Source organism: Alternaria atra, assembly GCF_907166805.1.
Source record: "Alternaria atra isolate CS162 genome assembly, contig: 21, whole genome shotgun sequence".
In the NCBI taxonomy this organism is placed as follows: Eukaryota; Fungi; Ascomycota; class Dothideomycetes; order Pleosporales; family Pleosporaceae; genus Alternaria; species Alternaria atra.
The window spans coordinates 3,199,824-3,215,774 of NW_025091319.1; the positions used below are offsets into that span (position 1 = coordinate 3,199,824).

The window sequence follows — 15,951 nt, forward strand, 5'->3', positions numbered from 1 at the left end:
ACGTAGGCTTTGATATTGGGAACCGAGGACTCGCTCGCTGAAATTGAAAGAAAGATTGGTTGTTTTCGATGTTATGGCTCAAAGTGGCAGCCACATGTCATCGTGTGCATCGGCGCTGGCCATTCATGAGCCGCCGGGGCTTGGCAGCAACATGAAGGCGACGAAGCTATATAGCACTCTGCATGCACTTGAGGCAGAAACATATAGCACGGGAGAATCTCATTCGCAAAGTTAATAATAGATGTTCAGAAAAGTTGTTTATAAGTTTGAGAGGGGTATCTAACACTAATACTAAGAGGAGAGTCATCATTCATACATCAGAAAACCAGCAATAGTCGCAAGCACTGTCATGTCCGTTGCCACAGAAGGTATCTAGGCTGTTCGTAAGCGCCAAAAGTCAAGTTCAGTACATCTCCCTGGTTCGCCTTGAGGTATAGTTGCACCAATCACACTGTAGATGCATTAGCGGCTATCCATACATCTCGCCGTGCTGTACTGACCATGGTGTCGGAAGACGCGTCGTTGTCTTCACGGCAATACTCGTTGTTGCATTTCTTGCAAGTCCGAATGAACAGCTCCTTACAGCTTATGCATGTATGGCCACAGCCAAAACAGTCACGTCTTACACCGATAACCTGTGTTGGTTCACGTTAGCCTATTTCTTGATCAAAGATCGAGCACTTACCTTGGCGCGCAAGTGACAGTTCCAGGTGCAATTATCCAATAGCCAGGCTCCACGGCCAGTCTGAGTAAGACTGGTTTCCGGAATCCAACTACATCGTAACGGCCTCAAGGTAGCATCGCTTCTCGCACGCCAAGGTAGGTCCATCATCCCCACATCCCGTCGCTACCGGCTCCGGCCATCATTTCTTCACGGAGGCAGTGTTCCACGCAGAGGCCCATATGTACCTTGATCGTTTGCTTTGGGAGCAGTTGACTGGTCCCATCGGGTTTCAAGCTCTCAGTAAGCTCGGTTTGTTGTAGTTCCGTACGCTGGGCGGTAACTGATCCAGTATAACAATCCTCGTCCCACCACTTGTGACATCTTTCGCACCAGCGTCCCTTGAGGCAGTCTTCGCATCGCACTATGAGAGGTGGAGGCGCAGACCCGTCAAGTGTATGTGGTATCTGAGCAGCACGCACGGAGGAGCCGTGCAGCGGTACCGGGCTGAGTAATGGATGATGAGACGGGCTTGAGTCACCGAAAACTGCTGGTCCTTCTGGAGACGAGTGACATGTCTCGCAGCCCGATGGGCCCAACGCGACAGTGGCGATTGTAGGCCGCAGGAACGAGGATGGATGAATAGGTCCACTTGCAGTCGCATCCCTAACGTATGCTTTGCTTGGGTCATGTCGTGGTCCTCTGCACAGTACAGCATCGAAAGCGATGACGCCTTCGCACGCTTGAAGTATCTCTGCCCATTCCGAGGACGGCCGCTTCGGTATGATCTTGCCAGAAGACTGATACCATTTATCCTCAGTCCGCGCTAGTACAGCGTCCAAGGCCTGTTGCGATTTCTCGTTCCATTGTGCCCCAATCTGCGCTCCTTGTGAAGTTGTTACGCCCCTAGGGATGTCTGCGGACAGTTTTCTCGTCACTGGTGACGCAGGTTGAGGTATTCGATCGCGGGGACCAAAGATGTAGATGCCTTTGACTCGAGGTGTGCCCGCAGGTCTTGACGGTCGGACCGCATATCGGAGGTATTGCTGAAGCTTTCTCTCGTTCAAGTGCTTCGCTTCGCGAATAGAGAGTATACGAACGTTGAATCGTTCCTCCGTAAGTAGCTCCTTTACTAACTCTGCTGTCACGCTGAGTCCGTCTAGTACGAGTGTATGTACGTTGCGCAGGACGTAAAGCTTCTCCAGTCTGTTGAAGATGTGACGTAGAGGGCCGCTATAGAAGTCGTCTTCTGTGAGGGCTTCATCCATTCGCTCAGCACGAAAACTGACACCACCGACATCAAGAGGTCCATCGAAAGGCACAATAGCAGATTTTACGGGGGATAGGTCCAGGTAGCGGAAGGCTTCTGGCGACTGGAAGACAGCATGGTGTAGAGACTTGCAGGTTCGCGACAGGTTACGAAGGGCAGATATTGGGAGGTAAGGAGCAGTTTGGCGCAGGACCAAGGTGTTGGAAAGTAGGTCCGCCAGGGAGGTAGGGAGGTCGTCACTGAAAGTAGAAGGGCCCATGACGAGTGCTCGAGGAATACAACCAGAGAAGTTTGGCCAGAGGTTAGATGGGTACTCACCGATTCTTTATTACAATGCAAGACGGCAGCCCCAACAGGCACGTGCCACTGGTCTGACACTGCAGGTGTGTGTTGGATGAGCAAAAGGAAAGACTAATCGAAGTTGAGACGCTGCAGGAGATGGGGTTGCGTAGGCGTGGGATACGGCCGATGGCTTCGTCCCCTGCGGCGATCGCAAATGGAGACCCTGCCAAGACCGGTGTAGTACGCAACTCAAAGCTTCCTGCAAGATCAGGCCGCGATGAAGCATAGATTGGAACACGTCTTGCAGCCAAGGCCGCGCCGGAGGTCTTGGTTGTGGACAGTGGAAACAGGCTAAAACAGTCGCTGCGAGATGCCAGGCATGCGACGCGACGCAGAAAGCCGCCGGGGTGTTTGCCCCACGTTGGCCGGTTAGAACATGAATCGACATATCGAAACTCAACAGGAGTGTTAGTACAGATGGTGCAAGAAATCTCTCCAGATAGTGCCCGGGCAGAGCCAAGTCTTTCTTGTTGGAAAGGCTGCATACCTGCAAACTTTGATTGCTCAACTGTTCGAGCGCATATTATAGGACACATGCTGGGATACACTTGGCGATGCTCTATCGGGGTGTCTGGGGAAGGCTAGGGATCGGCCCTCGCCAATGCACCGGGGCAGAGGTTGTTCACCGGACGTCAAAGATCTCAGGCCGAATATAGATGAAGACTAGGATTGGTGAAACTAGAGAGTTTTCTCCGTCCAACGGTGGCGGTACCTTCACGCGTTACCACGCGAGGGCGCGAGCGCTATCGATAAGACTAACGGGCCGAGGCGCGGAAGGAAGCGTGATGACGCCAGGCATTCACCGAAGCTTCGAGTCGTGAGGCGCATATGTCAGCCATTTTGTACCTCCAACACAAGATTCGCCTTCATTTGATGTATTTCCTACTATCACCGTCCCTACATTCAACTCTCCGTAGTTAAGACAAATCTACCATGGATTCGGAAACAGAGCCAGTAGAGCTGAAGTGGTCCGCTCAATACGAACTCGCGCACGCAACCCGAAGCACGCTACCGGGCGACAAACTGCTCCTTCCACCGTCAGCGTTAGAGCAACTACTCGCCGCGGCGCCTGTCGTCAATGTCGACGCGAACCGACCGCATATCACCGCCTTCGATCCCTTCAACCCGTACACGTTCAACGCCGAACGCCACGCAAGACAACAGACGCAGGATCGCTTCCAGCAGCTACCCCACCCACTTACCTTTCGACTTGTGAACCCGGACAATGGCCGAGTTGTGCACGCAGGAATACGCGAGTTCTCCGCAGAAGAGGGCGAGATCGTGCTGAGCAGTTTCCTGAAAGAGGCATTGGGAATCAAGGCACAATCCGCAGAACCCTCGAGGAACGCCAGTCCGAATGGCCACGACGAAGGCGACGTGGCTATGTCGAATGGAGCAAGCCCGCTCGAGAGCAACGGCTTTGCATCTACGAAAATCACTGTGCATGCCAAACAACTGCCCAAAGGCACCTTTGTAAAGCTACGGCCTCTCGAAGCTGGCTATGACCCAGAAGACTGGAAATCGCTACTTGAGGAGCATCTGCGATCCAACTTTACAACGTTAACAAACGGCGAGGTCTTGGTTGTAGACGGCGGTCGAGGGGCTGGTGGCAAGCGCGAACAGTTCCGTTTCCTTGTAGACGGTTTCAAGCCTGAAGGAGATGGTATCTGCGTGGTAGACACAGATTTGGAGGTAGACATCGAGGCCTTGAACGAAGAGCAGGCACGCGAAACAATGAAGAGAATAGCCGCAAAGATGCACCGCGCACCCGGAACATCACAAGGTAGTTCTACTGGCGGCACGGTTGATATATTCAATGCGCAACCTGGACAAGTACTCGAAGGAGAATATGTTGATTTCGAGTTGTCATCATGGGACAGATCCCAAGGACTGGAGATACTCTTAGATGAAGTCGACGATGAGGATGAGATCGATCTATTCGTCAGCCCATATTCGTCACGGCAAAGAGCTCGCCCACGAGAAGACGAGCATGTCTTCGCAGACTTGACAAGCCAGTTTCCGAAACGTATACGCCTACGGCCTACAAACATTGAACTCGACGATGCAGAAGCTGTGTGGATCTCAGTCCACGCATACCCATCCGGATCACCCTCAAGCACACCCAAACCCTTCCGCTTGAAGGTGTCGATTTATGACCCCAAGACAGAAGCAGAAGATAAGATGGAAGAGGTCTCAGAGACGAATGAGATGACGAGACCGGACGAAGTAACTTGTCAAAATTGCCGACAACGAGTACCCAAAGGCTCACTCTTTTTGCACGAGAACTTTTGTTTAAGAAACAACATCCTTTGCCCCCAAGGTTGCGGCCAAGTTTTTCAGAAGCGCTCGCCAGCTTTTCAAAATCATTGGCATTGTCCGCACGACACATTCAGTGGTAATACTCCATTGAGCCGACAGAAACACGATGCTCTCTACCATACGCCGCAGGTGTGCTCAACGTGCGACATGGAATTCCCGTCGATACCCATGCTCTCACATCACAAGACTACAGTTTGTCCTGGCAAACTGATTCTTTGCCGCTTCTGTCACCTACAGGTTCCACAAGAAGGCGATCCGAACGATCAATCTCCTGAACTTCTCCTCTCCGGTCTTACACCACACGAACTGGCAGATGGCGGTCGAACAACGGAATGTCACCTCTGTAACAAGATTGTCCGCTTTAGAGACATGGACACACATCTGCGGCATCACGACCTAGAACGCCTATCCCGCCCACCACCACGCATGTGCCGGAATGTTAATTGTGGCCGTACTCAAGATGGCGCAAACAAGGCAGGCGACACGCGAGCTGGGACGCGCAAAGGCCAGGGTCCAGGCAACGAAATTGGCCTGTGCAGTGTCTGTTTCGGACCTCTCTATGTCTCTCTGCACGATCCAGAAGGCAAAGCACTCCGTCGCCGCATTGAGCGTCGTTACCTCTCTCAGCTACTTACCGGCTGTGGGAAAGCCTGGTGTAGGAACGAATATTGTCGCACTGGCCGTAAGAACCTAGGACAGGAAGACAAGTCTTTACCCACCAAAGACGCTATACCGCTCGTGAAGCCGTTCTTGCAAGGCATGGATGGGAAGGGTTATGACACCCCGCTGCACTTTTGCGTCGACGAGAGGACGCAGAAGTCTAGAACACTGGCTGAGATGGTTGCCGCAGAAAAGGGCATCGAGGGCAAGGGCGGATACGGACTGGAGTGGTGTATTGCTGCAATGGAAGCTGAGGGTGGGGATTTAGATAAAGCAAGGAACTGGCTCAAGGGGTGGGCGCCCCAGAGAACGGAGGCTAGTGAGTGAGGCTTGATAGCGTTTTGACAGATGCGTTTGCATCGTCACAAGTAGAATTATAGAGGCACGATGGTGGTTATAGCATATAGACTAGATTAGAGAGATACCCAGTAATGATATAGACGAACTCAAATTCACGTAACCGAATCTACATGTAAATCCCAGTCTCCTATTCCTTCCACATGGTCTACAATTTACTCTTTCCGCTCTTATCCTGCCCCTCCCTCTCCGTCTGCCTCCCCATATCCTCCGTCTTACTGGTCTCCGCCTTCAAACTCGCCGGGTCACCCAGCTGAGTCTTATTCACCTTCGCCCCGTCGTCATTCGTCAGCGTACCTCGTACTTTTTTGCTGTGCGGGAGATCTTCCTTTGCCTCATTTTTCTTACCTCCTTGCTTCCCATCTTCCATGTTCCGATCCTCTACGTTTCCGCCGTTGCCTATGGCTTTTTTGTCGCCGCCACCAGCGCTTGTGCCGGCTTTGCGGTATGGGTCTGAGACTGTGGGGGCAGAATCTGAAGATGATGAGGTAGAAGATGAGGATGAGGAAGAGGAAGCAGAAGGTGTATCATTTCCTTGGCCGGCTGGTGGAGCGGAATCGTTTGAAGGGAAAGATTTCTTGTCGTCATTGGCGGGTTTCAGGCTCGTGCCATCGCCTAAATCGGGAGTGGATTTCGACGAGTTTATGGCTTCTTTGGTCTTTGGGTTTGAGAGGGTGCCGCGGACGGACTTGGAGTGCGAGTTGTCGACCATTATTGCTGTTTTATTTTTATTTTTTTAGGATGGGTATGTTTGGTGATGTTGTGACTGTCGAGTACGAAACCTGGGGAAGAGAAGCTTATGACCTACCAGTACCTCGGCAGCTACATCATTGATATATAGGCGTAGTCTAAGATCTTCCTACTTGTTTACGGCTCGCGTGTCTTTGACGTATTGTTTAGCGCGTAGAGATGACGTCTTGCATTATGAGGTGTGCAATCACATGAAAGCTTTAGGGACCGATTCGAACCTCTTCACACACGTTGTTGGGAGTATCATCTAGCAAAGTGGATGTTGGTCTCAGACTATGTTGTTGTGGTTTGTTCAAGGTATCGATGGCCGGCGTGGTTACGAACGAATGAGGCTGCGTCAACGGCTTACTGAGCTGAGCACTGACGATCCCCACAATCTCCACGATCCGTTACACCTCGGTATCTCTCCAACCCAGAGCTCCACAATCATGTTCTGGATAAATGTCGCGGGAGCGATACAGGCGACTCCCACCCCAAAGAATATCGATGCGCCATGACGGACGCCGTCGTTTCCCGTCTGTCCTCTGTTCCCTGGGCCGCTGCCTTGATCAATGACCCCAACTGGACTCCAGTCAATACTGCCTCAAGGTCACCAAAGGCTTCCGGGGAAGACTCCTTCTTCGCAGAAACGCTAAGCACAGATCGCACGATACGAGCCCTCCTAACACTGCGACCGATCCACGAAGAAGATGGCGACATAGCGTACAAGGAGGTTAAAACTATCGTGGATCTAGGGGACGGACTCAATGGCTACCCGCAGATCATACACGGTGGCTGTGCTGCAACATTACTCGACGAGATGTGCGGCATCTTGATCATGCTGAATATGGAGAGAAAAGTGCAAAAGATAACAGAGGACGGTCGCCGCGCAGCTGCCTTGAATTACTTCACTGCCTGTTCGTTCATGTCGTCCATCAGCCCCAGAATACAAACTGAACACAGACAGATCTGAACACCACCTACAAGAAGCCAGTGCCGACTCCCGGGGCACTTCTCCTCACGGCCAAGATCGAGCGACAAGACGCGGGCGATCGGAAACTATATATTCGTGCGACTATCGAAGACGGCGGCGGTACAATATACACAGTTGGCGAGGCCTTGTTCATCAGGGTTTCAACGAAGCTATGATACCTCTATGAAAGGCCATACACTCTTCGTGTGAATAGTTGGTGACGCGACTGTGCTACAACGTGTTACGGGATGTCCTTGAAGCGCCTGTCTCATTGCCTAGGCATTCGGATGCCGGTCGCCGACCAGCCTCAAGAAGACATCGACGACAATAGCGCGTACGAAACTGGTACATGAACACAGTCTCTAATCTTTGAGGTCGTACCGCTAGCGTGGCGATCTGTCGTATACGGTTGTGTACCGAGAAATTCGTCGTACGACACCGCGCAACAACTGTATGCTGCGACCCTGCGCAGACCCATGTTGCGCATGTTGGCGCGGATCGCAACCCCTTTTTTTGCAATACAAAATTTCTGGTTAACTACGATTCTCAAACAACTATTATCATGGTTACCTTCCAATCTTGTGACTAGACGGGCGTGTAGTTGAAAACCGGCGCTGCTTACCTTCTCTACCGCAAATAGACTAACCGACTTTGTCCGAAGTTACAAGCGTAGATTCGCTTGATTACCTGGATCACACACTCCGTGACTATTTCATCGACTCCCGGCTCATGTATCGTGACATATGAAGCTACTGAGCGCGGCGCCAGCTCTTAGTGGCAAATCGGCCGAACGTGCAAGTCGGGTTCCTACCACATGACTGGTCATAACTAGATTCTTTTAATCTATTCAAACCTGATCCACATGATCTACCCTGTGCATGACCGTCGTCTAGGCCTGGCTCTAAAAATCCGGGGTAGTCAAGCAGGGGCTTGCGATGTTACAATCTCCAAGGCATACACACAGGAAGTTCTTCTCTAGAACACGGCTCGGCCAACCTCTAATCCAACTACAGCTCTACCACGCCCAGATCTGGGCATCCCCGAGTCCGCAAACGACACTGTACACTCCGCGGTGAGCGTTCGCGCGCCTGACGTCGCCGTCATTTGCAACCTTCGACTGGCGCCGTTTCAGACCAACCTTGTTCCGATCAGGCAGGTCCAAACAGTGATCTCGGGCTGGCCTTCAGGTTGCTTGTCTTGCAATGGTCTCACAAGACTCACTACATTTGCCCCATCACTACACAGTTGGGTGTGAAGTAAGTGCTCTGACGTTCAAGAAGGAACTAGCAGGAGCACGCGGGCTCGAGGCTTATGCTGCAGGGCAAGATCATAGGGCAGACTAATGCAGTGCGACGCATGGCTCTATTATCAAGACTACCCCACATTCAGGTGTCGTGGTCGAACTACTGTAGATGGCGCAAATCTGGGGTTCTATCATTCATGACTGACTGTGGGGCCAATCACAGCGACGCTCACTCTGGTCTTGGAACTAACGTCCATCACATGCTTTTGATCGGTGTTTGCATTGTCACTGGACAGCGCTTCACGGCAATAATATGCATAGGGCCGACCCGGTGACCAGTGCCTATCAAGGTTAGCTGCAAATCCCCCGGGTCTCCTCACAACTTCTTCTCTGCTTGGAGTCCACCCAAGGCGAATCTCGAGCGGCGCATTGCATTCCAATATCCGCGACCATTCAATTTCTAATAGTCACTACAGCATTTGTGCGTCAAAACAAATCATGCTAAAAGGGGGTGGAATGGACTCCTCAACTGGCTAAACAAAGCAAAACAAAACGAAACATCCTTCGGAGATCTGGCTCGAAGAGGAAGGGCGTAAATACGCGCCCTTCCATTCCCCAGACTACGTTACTCAAGCTAAGACATCTCGAACCATGAGCCGAAATAAGCTATGTAACCCTTCAGACGGCAACGGGGTAGCCGCCTGGTAAGTCGGTATGTGGTAGGTCCTTATGACCTTCTAGGTGGCAGTCGGTAAAGGTTCCTCATCACCGGATGCTGCAAGCTAGCCAGTCGACAGGCTTCATGGGGGCAGATCCTTAACCGGTCGAGTGGGTGTATGGTTCTTCTCCTATCACACCCTCTAAAGAGAGGTGGCAGTGAACAAATGGGGAGATTAAATAGACATCATCATCTTCCCTCCTGAGACTTCTCTTCTCTACTACACTCTACATTCCTTTGTACGCCTTCTACTTGTGTTGTAACTGTACATACGATTGTCTACTGGTACATGCTTACGAACATGCACTTACCCTCCTTGATCGCCTGCCTCAGTGCAGTCGGCATTCAGGGCGCTGCTATATGTAAATAAACACCTCCCCCCGCTTTACAACCCCTCAACGCTGACACATTGTAGCCCGCCCTGATCAACAAGTATCAATTAGTACTGAGCCTGCATCAAACATAAGCAGCATCCAAGGCATTGCTGCTATCACAGATGGATACTGGTTGAATGACCTCTCTGGCAATGGAAGGGCCGCCTTCAACAGTAACGGCGCTTACAAAGTCTTCCGTAATGTCAAGGAATATGGAGCAAAGGGTGAGCCACTTTGCTTTTCGTGTTCCAACATGCCACTGACGATCTCATAGGCGATGGTGTCACCGATGATTCCGATGCAATCAATCGTGCTATTGCCGACGGGAACCGTTGCGGTCCCGGTGTGTGTGACTCGGCCACTGATTCACCAGCCGTGGTCTACATCCCCTCTGGAACCTACCTCATTGGCAAGCCTATCATCTTTTACTACATGACACAGCTTATCGGTAACCCTCGAGGTCTCCCTGTTCTAAAGGCTGCTCCTACTCTCCAAGCTCTTGCTCTCATCGACGCTAGTCCTTATGGCAACAACGGTAACCCTGGCTGGACATCGACCAACATCTTTCTACGACAAATCCGTAACTTGATCATCGATGGCACTGCTGTCGCACCAACCAATGGCTTCCAAGGTATCCACTGGCCTGCCTCGCAAGCTACGACTATCCAAAATGTTAAGATCCGCATGACCCAGGCATCAAACTCGGTGCATGCTGGTATCTTCGTTGAGAATGGGTCTGGTGGCCACATGGCTGACCTCGATATCTCGGGTGGTTTATATGGTATGAACATTGGAAACCAGCAGTTCACTATGCGCAATGTCAAGATCTCCAAGGCTGTCACCGGTATCTCACAGATCTGGGACTGGGGCTGGTTGTACTCCGGTCTTTCGATTAGCGACTGCGGAACGGCCTTCTCGATGAGCAACGGCGCGGCGGCCAATAAACTTGAGGTTGGCTCTGTTGTCATTATTGACTCTGAGATCACCAACTGTCAGAAATTTGTCGACATGGCATGGCGAAGGGACAGTAAACCTATCGGTGCCGGCCAGCTGATACTTGAGAACATTAGGCTCAACAACGTGCCCAATGCTGTTGTAGGCAACGGAGCCACTGTCCTCCCAGGTGGGACACTCACTATCCAAGCTTGGGGTCAGGGCAACAAGTACGCTCCCAACGCGAACGGTCCGGAGAAGTTCCAAGGAGCCTTCACTCCTGTCGCCCGACCAGGAAGTCTATTGGATGGCGGCAAGTACTATTCCAAGTCGAAGCCACAGTACGAAAATCTTGGTACTGGTGACTTCATCAGTGCTCGTGGTAGTGGAGCCACAGGTGATGGTCGTACCGACGACACCCGAGCTGTACAGGATGCCATCACCAGAGCTGCTGCTCAAAACAAGGTACGTAGTTAGTTCGATACTGCATACTCTCTCTTGTTCCAATACTAACTCTACTATCCTGATAGGTCCTGTTCTTTGAACACGGCGTCTACAAGGTCACCCAAACGATTTACGTTCCACCTGGTTCCCGAATGGTTGGCGAGACCTTTCCCTCTATTATGGGCTCAGGCGCCACATTCGGCAACAAAGACAGACCTGTCCCCATTATGCAAATTGGCAAGCCTGGCGAGAGCGGTCGCGTCGAGTGGTCCGACATGATTGTGCAAACCCAAGGCGCCACTCCAGGAGCTATCGTGATCCAATACAACCTCAACACCGAACGTGGTTCCGGTCTCTGGGATGTGCATACCCGTATTGGAGGTGCCAAAGGTACAAACCTGCAGGTTGCGCAGTGCCCTTCTACTGTAGGATCCATCAAGCAGGAATGCATGGCTGCACACACCAATGTTCACGTTACCAAGGGCGCGAACGGAGCTTACTTTGAGAACAACTGGTTCTGGACAGCAGACCATGATATGGATGATGCACGATCCACCCAAATCTCCGTCTTCACTGGACGTGGACTGCATGTCGAAGCGCAGAACGTATGGCTATGGGCTAATGGCGTCGAGCATCATGCGCTATACCAGTACCAGGTAAGCCGCCACTCTTGATACTGCCACATGGCAACATAAGCAAAAGCTAACAGACAGATAGTTCAACAGCGCATCGAACATCTTCGCAGGCTTCATCCAAACCGAAACACCATACTACATGCCCACACCCGACGCTTCTAACCAACCCTACGGCAGATCTGATGCCTACTCCGACCCGGTATACCCGTCTGGTGCCTCAGCCTACGGCCTCCGCGTTCTCAACTCCAAGAACGTGCTCATCTACGGTGGCGGCTTGTACTCTTTCTTCCGCAACTACAACGTTGGATGTTCGAGTCCAGACGCGCCAAATGGGTTCCGTAACTGCCAAAGCCGGATCCTCAGTATTGAGGGTGACAGCAGTGTGCAGGCCTTTGCGCTTAGTGAGGTGGGTAGTGAGTGGATGGTTACGGTTGATGGGGTGGACAAGGCAAAGTGGAGTGACAATCTGAGTGTGTATTCGAATACTATCGGGTGGCTTGGATACAGGGTTTAGACTTGGGAAGGAAGGTCAGTATGTACATAGAGATGGAGGACCCAGCTGGTTGTAGATATGGGTTGGAGTTTGGTGTTCCCTTGGTTTGTTAGCTACGGTCGCTATCTGTCTATTCATGGGGAGAGATCGTCGGACTATATACTATCGGTTTAGTGCATACTTCCTTCGTCAATTCAAAGGTTTAAATTATACTTCTTTCTCCTAGTCCTAATTTACCAATTGTTAGCATTGCTCTCCGCATGAAGTAGTCGTCTTGTTGCGGTGTGATGTTGACTCTCAAGCTGAATACTCGTGCGTATCTATTAACACCATCTCGTGACCACCGTCCATCTACCATTCTCATATCCTTCGACCAAAATCCAGTGCTCCAAGACGATGCCAAAGTGGAGATTCGCGATGTCCACAGCTGAAAACCGCCTTTTCCCCACGTGGAGGGCCCTGCATACATGATTCCCGGCGCTGCCCCACCGAGGGGCAGTTAGGTAGCTTCTGACGTTCGAAAGCTATCGAACACAGCTCCAACATTCCCCAACACAAGATCGAAACTTGAACCATCCCACAGTAAACCTCCAAGACAAACGTCAATCCAAGATGGCAGACGTCAACCTCCAAGAAGTCCACGACTTCATGATCTCCATTGCCAAACAAGCTGGCGAACGCATCGTCTCGGCAAAACCCACAACACAAGGCTCAGGGTCGAAGAAGAACTGTACGTAACAATTCGCCAGAGTAGACTCTCCGACTATCAAAAAATGGCCCGTACTAACTAAAAATCCATTTTGCAGCCGTCGACCTCGTCACAGAAACGGACCGCGCAGTCGAGAACCTCATTTCGACGTCGCTACGCGAAAAATATCCAAACTACGAATTCATGGGCGAAGAAACATACAAACCAGGCGACAAGCTCACCTCGGCACCAACCTTCATCTGCGATCCCATTGACGGAACAACAAACTTTGTGCACCGCTACCCTTATGTTAGCATCTCACTCGGTCTAGCGATAAACCGTAAGCCTACGGTAGGAATCGTGTACAACCCTTTCACGCAAACGTTGTACTCTGCGATTAAGGGACAAGGCGCGTATCTGAACCAGACGACCAAGTTACCATTATCACCGCCAACGCCTTTGGAGACGCTGAATTCGTGTTTGGTTGCTGTGGAGTGGGGGAGTGATCGGAGTGGGAATGATTTCAAGGTCAAGAGTGAGACGTTCAAGAAGTTGGCAGCTACAAAGGAGAATGGGGGTGGTATGGTGCATGGATTGAGGTCGTTTGGCTCAGCCGCGCTGAATCTGTGTGGGGTTGCAAGTGGAGGATTGGATATCTATTGGGAGGCGGGATGTTGGGCGTGGGATGTTTGTGCTGGGTGGATTATTCTGGAGGAAGCTGGGGGTATGGTGGTTGATGCTAACCCAGGGAACTGGAACCCGGAGGTTGAGGGACAGAGGTATTTGGCTGTGCGAGGGGGCGAGGGACAGAAGGAGATTATCGAGGAGTTTTGGGGGTTGGTTGATGGTGCGTTTGAGGTGGGTTCGTAGAGGCAAGATACTCCATGGTGAGAAGAGTGGTAAACATGGACAATTTTAAACATCACATCAAGTCGGCATCAACACAGAATTTAGCGGCGGCCAAGGGTTTTCTCATTATCACCACCGCTAAGATATCCTCCACAGTCAGTCTGAACCTTCCAAGCGGTCTCGATCAATCTGTCACCGCATCGAACACGTCTCCACCAGAGAGCGGTGTCCTTCAGCACGATGTCTTCCTAATCCACGCAGCACCATGTTTCCAAAAATATATGTCCCCTTTTTTTCTCCCTTTATGTTCTTACAACAAACCCTTGATTCCCTAAAAGCACAAAACAAAGGAAACACAGTTTCGTCGTGGTGTACTCTCTCTGCAAGCAGAGAGGGGAAGAGCTCGTTGATGTCGTTGAATTAAGGGCCAAGGGGGACGCGATGGGGGTAAGCAAACTCCACTAGTAAAAGAGAGCGAGCAAGAGAGATAAGATGAGTTGGGAGAGATGATACAACGGTACGCCGAATGTTTTTGGTTGTTTTCACGTTTTGTCGCTGGTCGGCAATTTGGGTGTGCGAGCGGAGTAAGGTAAGGTTTCCAACTTGGTGTGTACTCCGGGGGTTGTATGCGAGTTGTGTTTGTTTGCGGGTGTTACAGTGACGGGTAAGTGGGTGTGCGATCTGTGCCTTTAGATGGTCCTGGGAGTGCCGCGAGTTGAGGCGCTAGAAGATTGTCAGTACAAGGTCAACATCACAGTATGCGAATATTGTCAGGGAGGGTTTGAATGGAGGAGAAGCGCAAGGCGTACCTCGCGTCCACAAGATCATCGACATGATTGCACATAGCCACGAATAGGTCAAAGAACAGTTTTCCCCCCATCTCCATCTCCATCTGCATGGTGCCACTACGCTTGAAAGTTTTCCGACTGCGGATGATCAGAGCGAGGTAATGAGCGCGCAGCCGCGAGTCGCTGTCCGGCGTGTTCTCGTACGCGTAGCGTGCGCTGCGCAAGATGGTTCCGACCTCGATCCCGCTCTGCAGGCCCTGCTTGCGCAGAGAGAGCTTCTTGAGCTCTTCGAGGCCGTAGCGATCAGCTGCACAGTATACTGCTGTGTCGCGGAGAATGACGTCTCCTACGCCGGAGTAGAAAAAGGTTGGCTCGACGGCAACTGCGCGGTCGCCGGTTTTGTTTGGGTCTGGTGAGGCAATTGCACCTTCGAGCATCCAGGTCTGGCGTCGCTTGTCTTGGACAAGGCGCGGGTAATAGTCGCCCTTGTACAGATACTCGAGGATGCAACTGAAGATCTCAGGTTCCTCCGTAGGCAGATCGATACGGCGATTGGCGGATTCGAAGAACTGGCCCCGCAGCAGTTCAGCAAAATACGGGGAGTGACTTAGGACATCTTCGTGCGCAGCGAACAGTCGCTGGTCGGAACCAACGATCACTGTCACAATAGAGGAGGTGAGTGCAGGTGAACCACCATCCATCATTGGACTGTCCTTGCGCGCATCCAGCTTCTCGACCATGACCTTCTGCTTGGACGCATCGCGGAACGATCTCTTCGGCTGCTTAGTGATCTTGCCTGAACGGTCTTTTTCCTTCGAACTAGCGAAAGAGCGTTTGCCGAACATTTTGACCGAAGAGAGAGATCGAAGTAGCGAGCGAGGGAATTTCTCGTAAAGAGTGGACAGGTTAGTGTGACGCAGCGTTCATGTGAGAGAAATGGGAGCTCCGGAAACTCTCAGATTTCGCAAACCTTTCGGGAGAGAAAAGTCGTTGAAAATCCGAAGAGCTTAGCGAGTTTACCAACACTGGTGGTGAAGATAAAGCACGCTTTGGTTGTCGAACTCAAGCTTGTCGTGAGGCGTAAGGTTGAAGTTGTGGGGTCGCAGCTTGTTAAATACCGGCAATGCCAAGTCGATGCCCCTGTAGCCTGGACAACTAGCGCTGGCAGGTTGGGCTGTGTAGCATGCAGACTCGTACTGCTATTCGCCAATTGCTGCATGATGAGATGCAGCAGATATCAGGCTGCGAGGCGTCATTGTTTGCAACTCCTCATTAGATGGCCTTGCAAAACATGGAAGACCATGGAATGTGGCTGGCCCTCTGAGGATTGACAGTAAGCGAGCCATGAACAAGACGTGATATGACGTGTTGGACCTGGCCATGTAGAATCGAGGCGCAGAAAAAAAAAGCTAACATGGACTGGGAACTGAGGTTTGGAAATAAAGCCGTTTTTTTGGTCGGACCGTTTGGGGTGT

At 51.5% G+C, this 15,951-nt stretch overlaps 7 protein-coding genes across 7 annotated transcripts; 4 read left to right on the top strand and 3 right to left on the bottom strand.

Annotated features, from left to right (window-relative positions):
• Positions 1-828: 828 nt before the first annotated feature.
• On the bottom strand, positions 829-2,190 carry ALTATR162_LOCUS1473 (uncharacterized protein; the record flags this gene model as incomplete). Its single annotated transcript, XM_043309069.1, has 1 exon — positions 829-2,190. One exon carries the CDS (start codon positions 2,188-2,190, stop codon positions 829-831), a length of 1,362 nt encoding a protein of 453 aa, XP_043165004.1.
• Positions 2,191-3,206: 1,016 nt separating this feature from the next.
• Positions 3,207-5,579, top strand: ALTATR162_LOCUS1474 (uncharacterized protein; the record flags this gene model as incomplete). The annotated part of the gene is made up of 1 exon (XM_043309070.1): positions 3,207-5,579. One exon carries the CDS (start codon positions 3,207-3,209, stop codon positions 5,577-5,579), a length of 2,373 nt encoding a protein of 790 aa, XP_043165005.1.
• A 178-nt stretch (positions 5,580-5,757) lies between these two features.
• ALTATR162_LOCUS1475 (uncharacterized protein) lies at positions 5,758-6,321 on the bottom strand (the record flags this gene model as incomplete). Its single annotated transcript, XM_043309071.1, has 1 exon — positions 5,758-6,321. The coding sequence occupies one exon, from the start codon at positions 6,319-6,321 to the stop codon at positions 5,758-5,760; it is 564 nt and encodes a 187-aa protein (XP_043165006.1).
• A 531-nt stretch (positions 6,322-6,852) lies between these two features.
• Positions 6,853-7,487, top strand: ALTATR162_LOCUS1476 (uncharacterized protein; the record flags this gene model as incomplete). Its single annotated transcript, XM_043309072.1, has 2 exons — positions 6,853-7,255; positions 7,306-7,487. The coding sequence occupies 2 exons, from the start codon at positions 6,853-6,855 to the stop codon at positions 7,485-7,487; spliced, it is 585 nt and encodes a 194-aa protein (XP_043165007.1).
• Positions 7,488-9,573: 2,086 nt separating this feature from the next.
• ALTATR162_LOCUS1477 (uncharacterized protein) lies at positions 9,574-12,172 on the top strand (the record flags this gene model as incomplete). Its single annotated transcript, XM_043309073.1, has 5 exons — positions 9,574-9,634; positions 9,688-9,870; positions 9,921-11,044; positions 11,110-11,679; positions 11,741-12,172. 5 exons carry the CDS (start codon positions 9,574-9,576, stop codon positions 12,170-12,172), a joined length of 2,370 nt encoding a protein of 789 aa, XP_043165008.1.
• Positions 12,173-12,763: 591 nt separating this feature from the next.
• ALTATR162_LOCUS1478 (uncharacterized protein) lies at positions 12,764-13,709 on the top strand (the record flags this gene model as incomplete). Its single annotated transcript, XM_043309074.1, has 2 exons — positions 12,764-12,881; positions 12,958-13,709. The coding sequence occupies 2 exons, from the start codon at positions 12,764-12,766 to the stop codon at positions 13,707-13,709; spliced, it is 870 nt and encodes a 289-aa protein (XP_043165009.1).
• A 730-nt stretch (positions 13,710-14,439) lies between these two features.
• ALTATR162_LOCUS1479 (uncharacterized protein) lies at positions 14,440-15,321 on the bottom strand (the record flags this gene model as incomplete). Its single annotated transcript, XM_043309075.1, has 1 exon — positions 14,440-15,321. The coding sequence occupies one exon, from the start codon at positions 15,319-15,321 to the stop codon at positions 14,440-14,442; it is 882 nt and encodes a 293-aa protein (XP_043165010.1).
• Between the last annotated feature and the right edge of the window lie 630 nt (positions 15,322-15,951).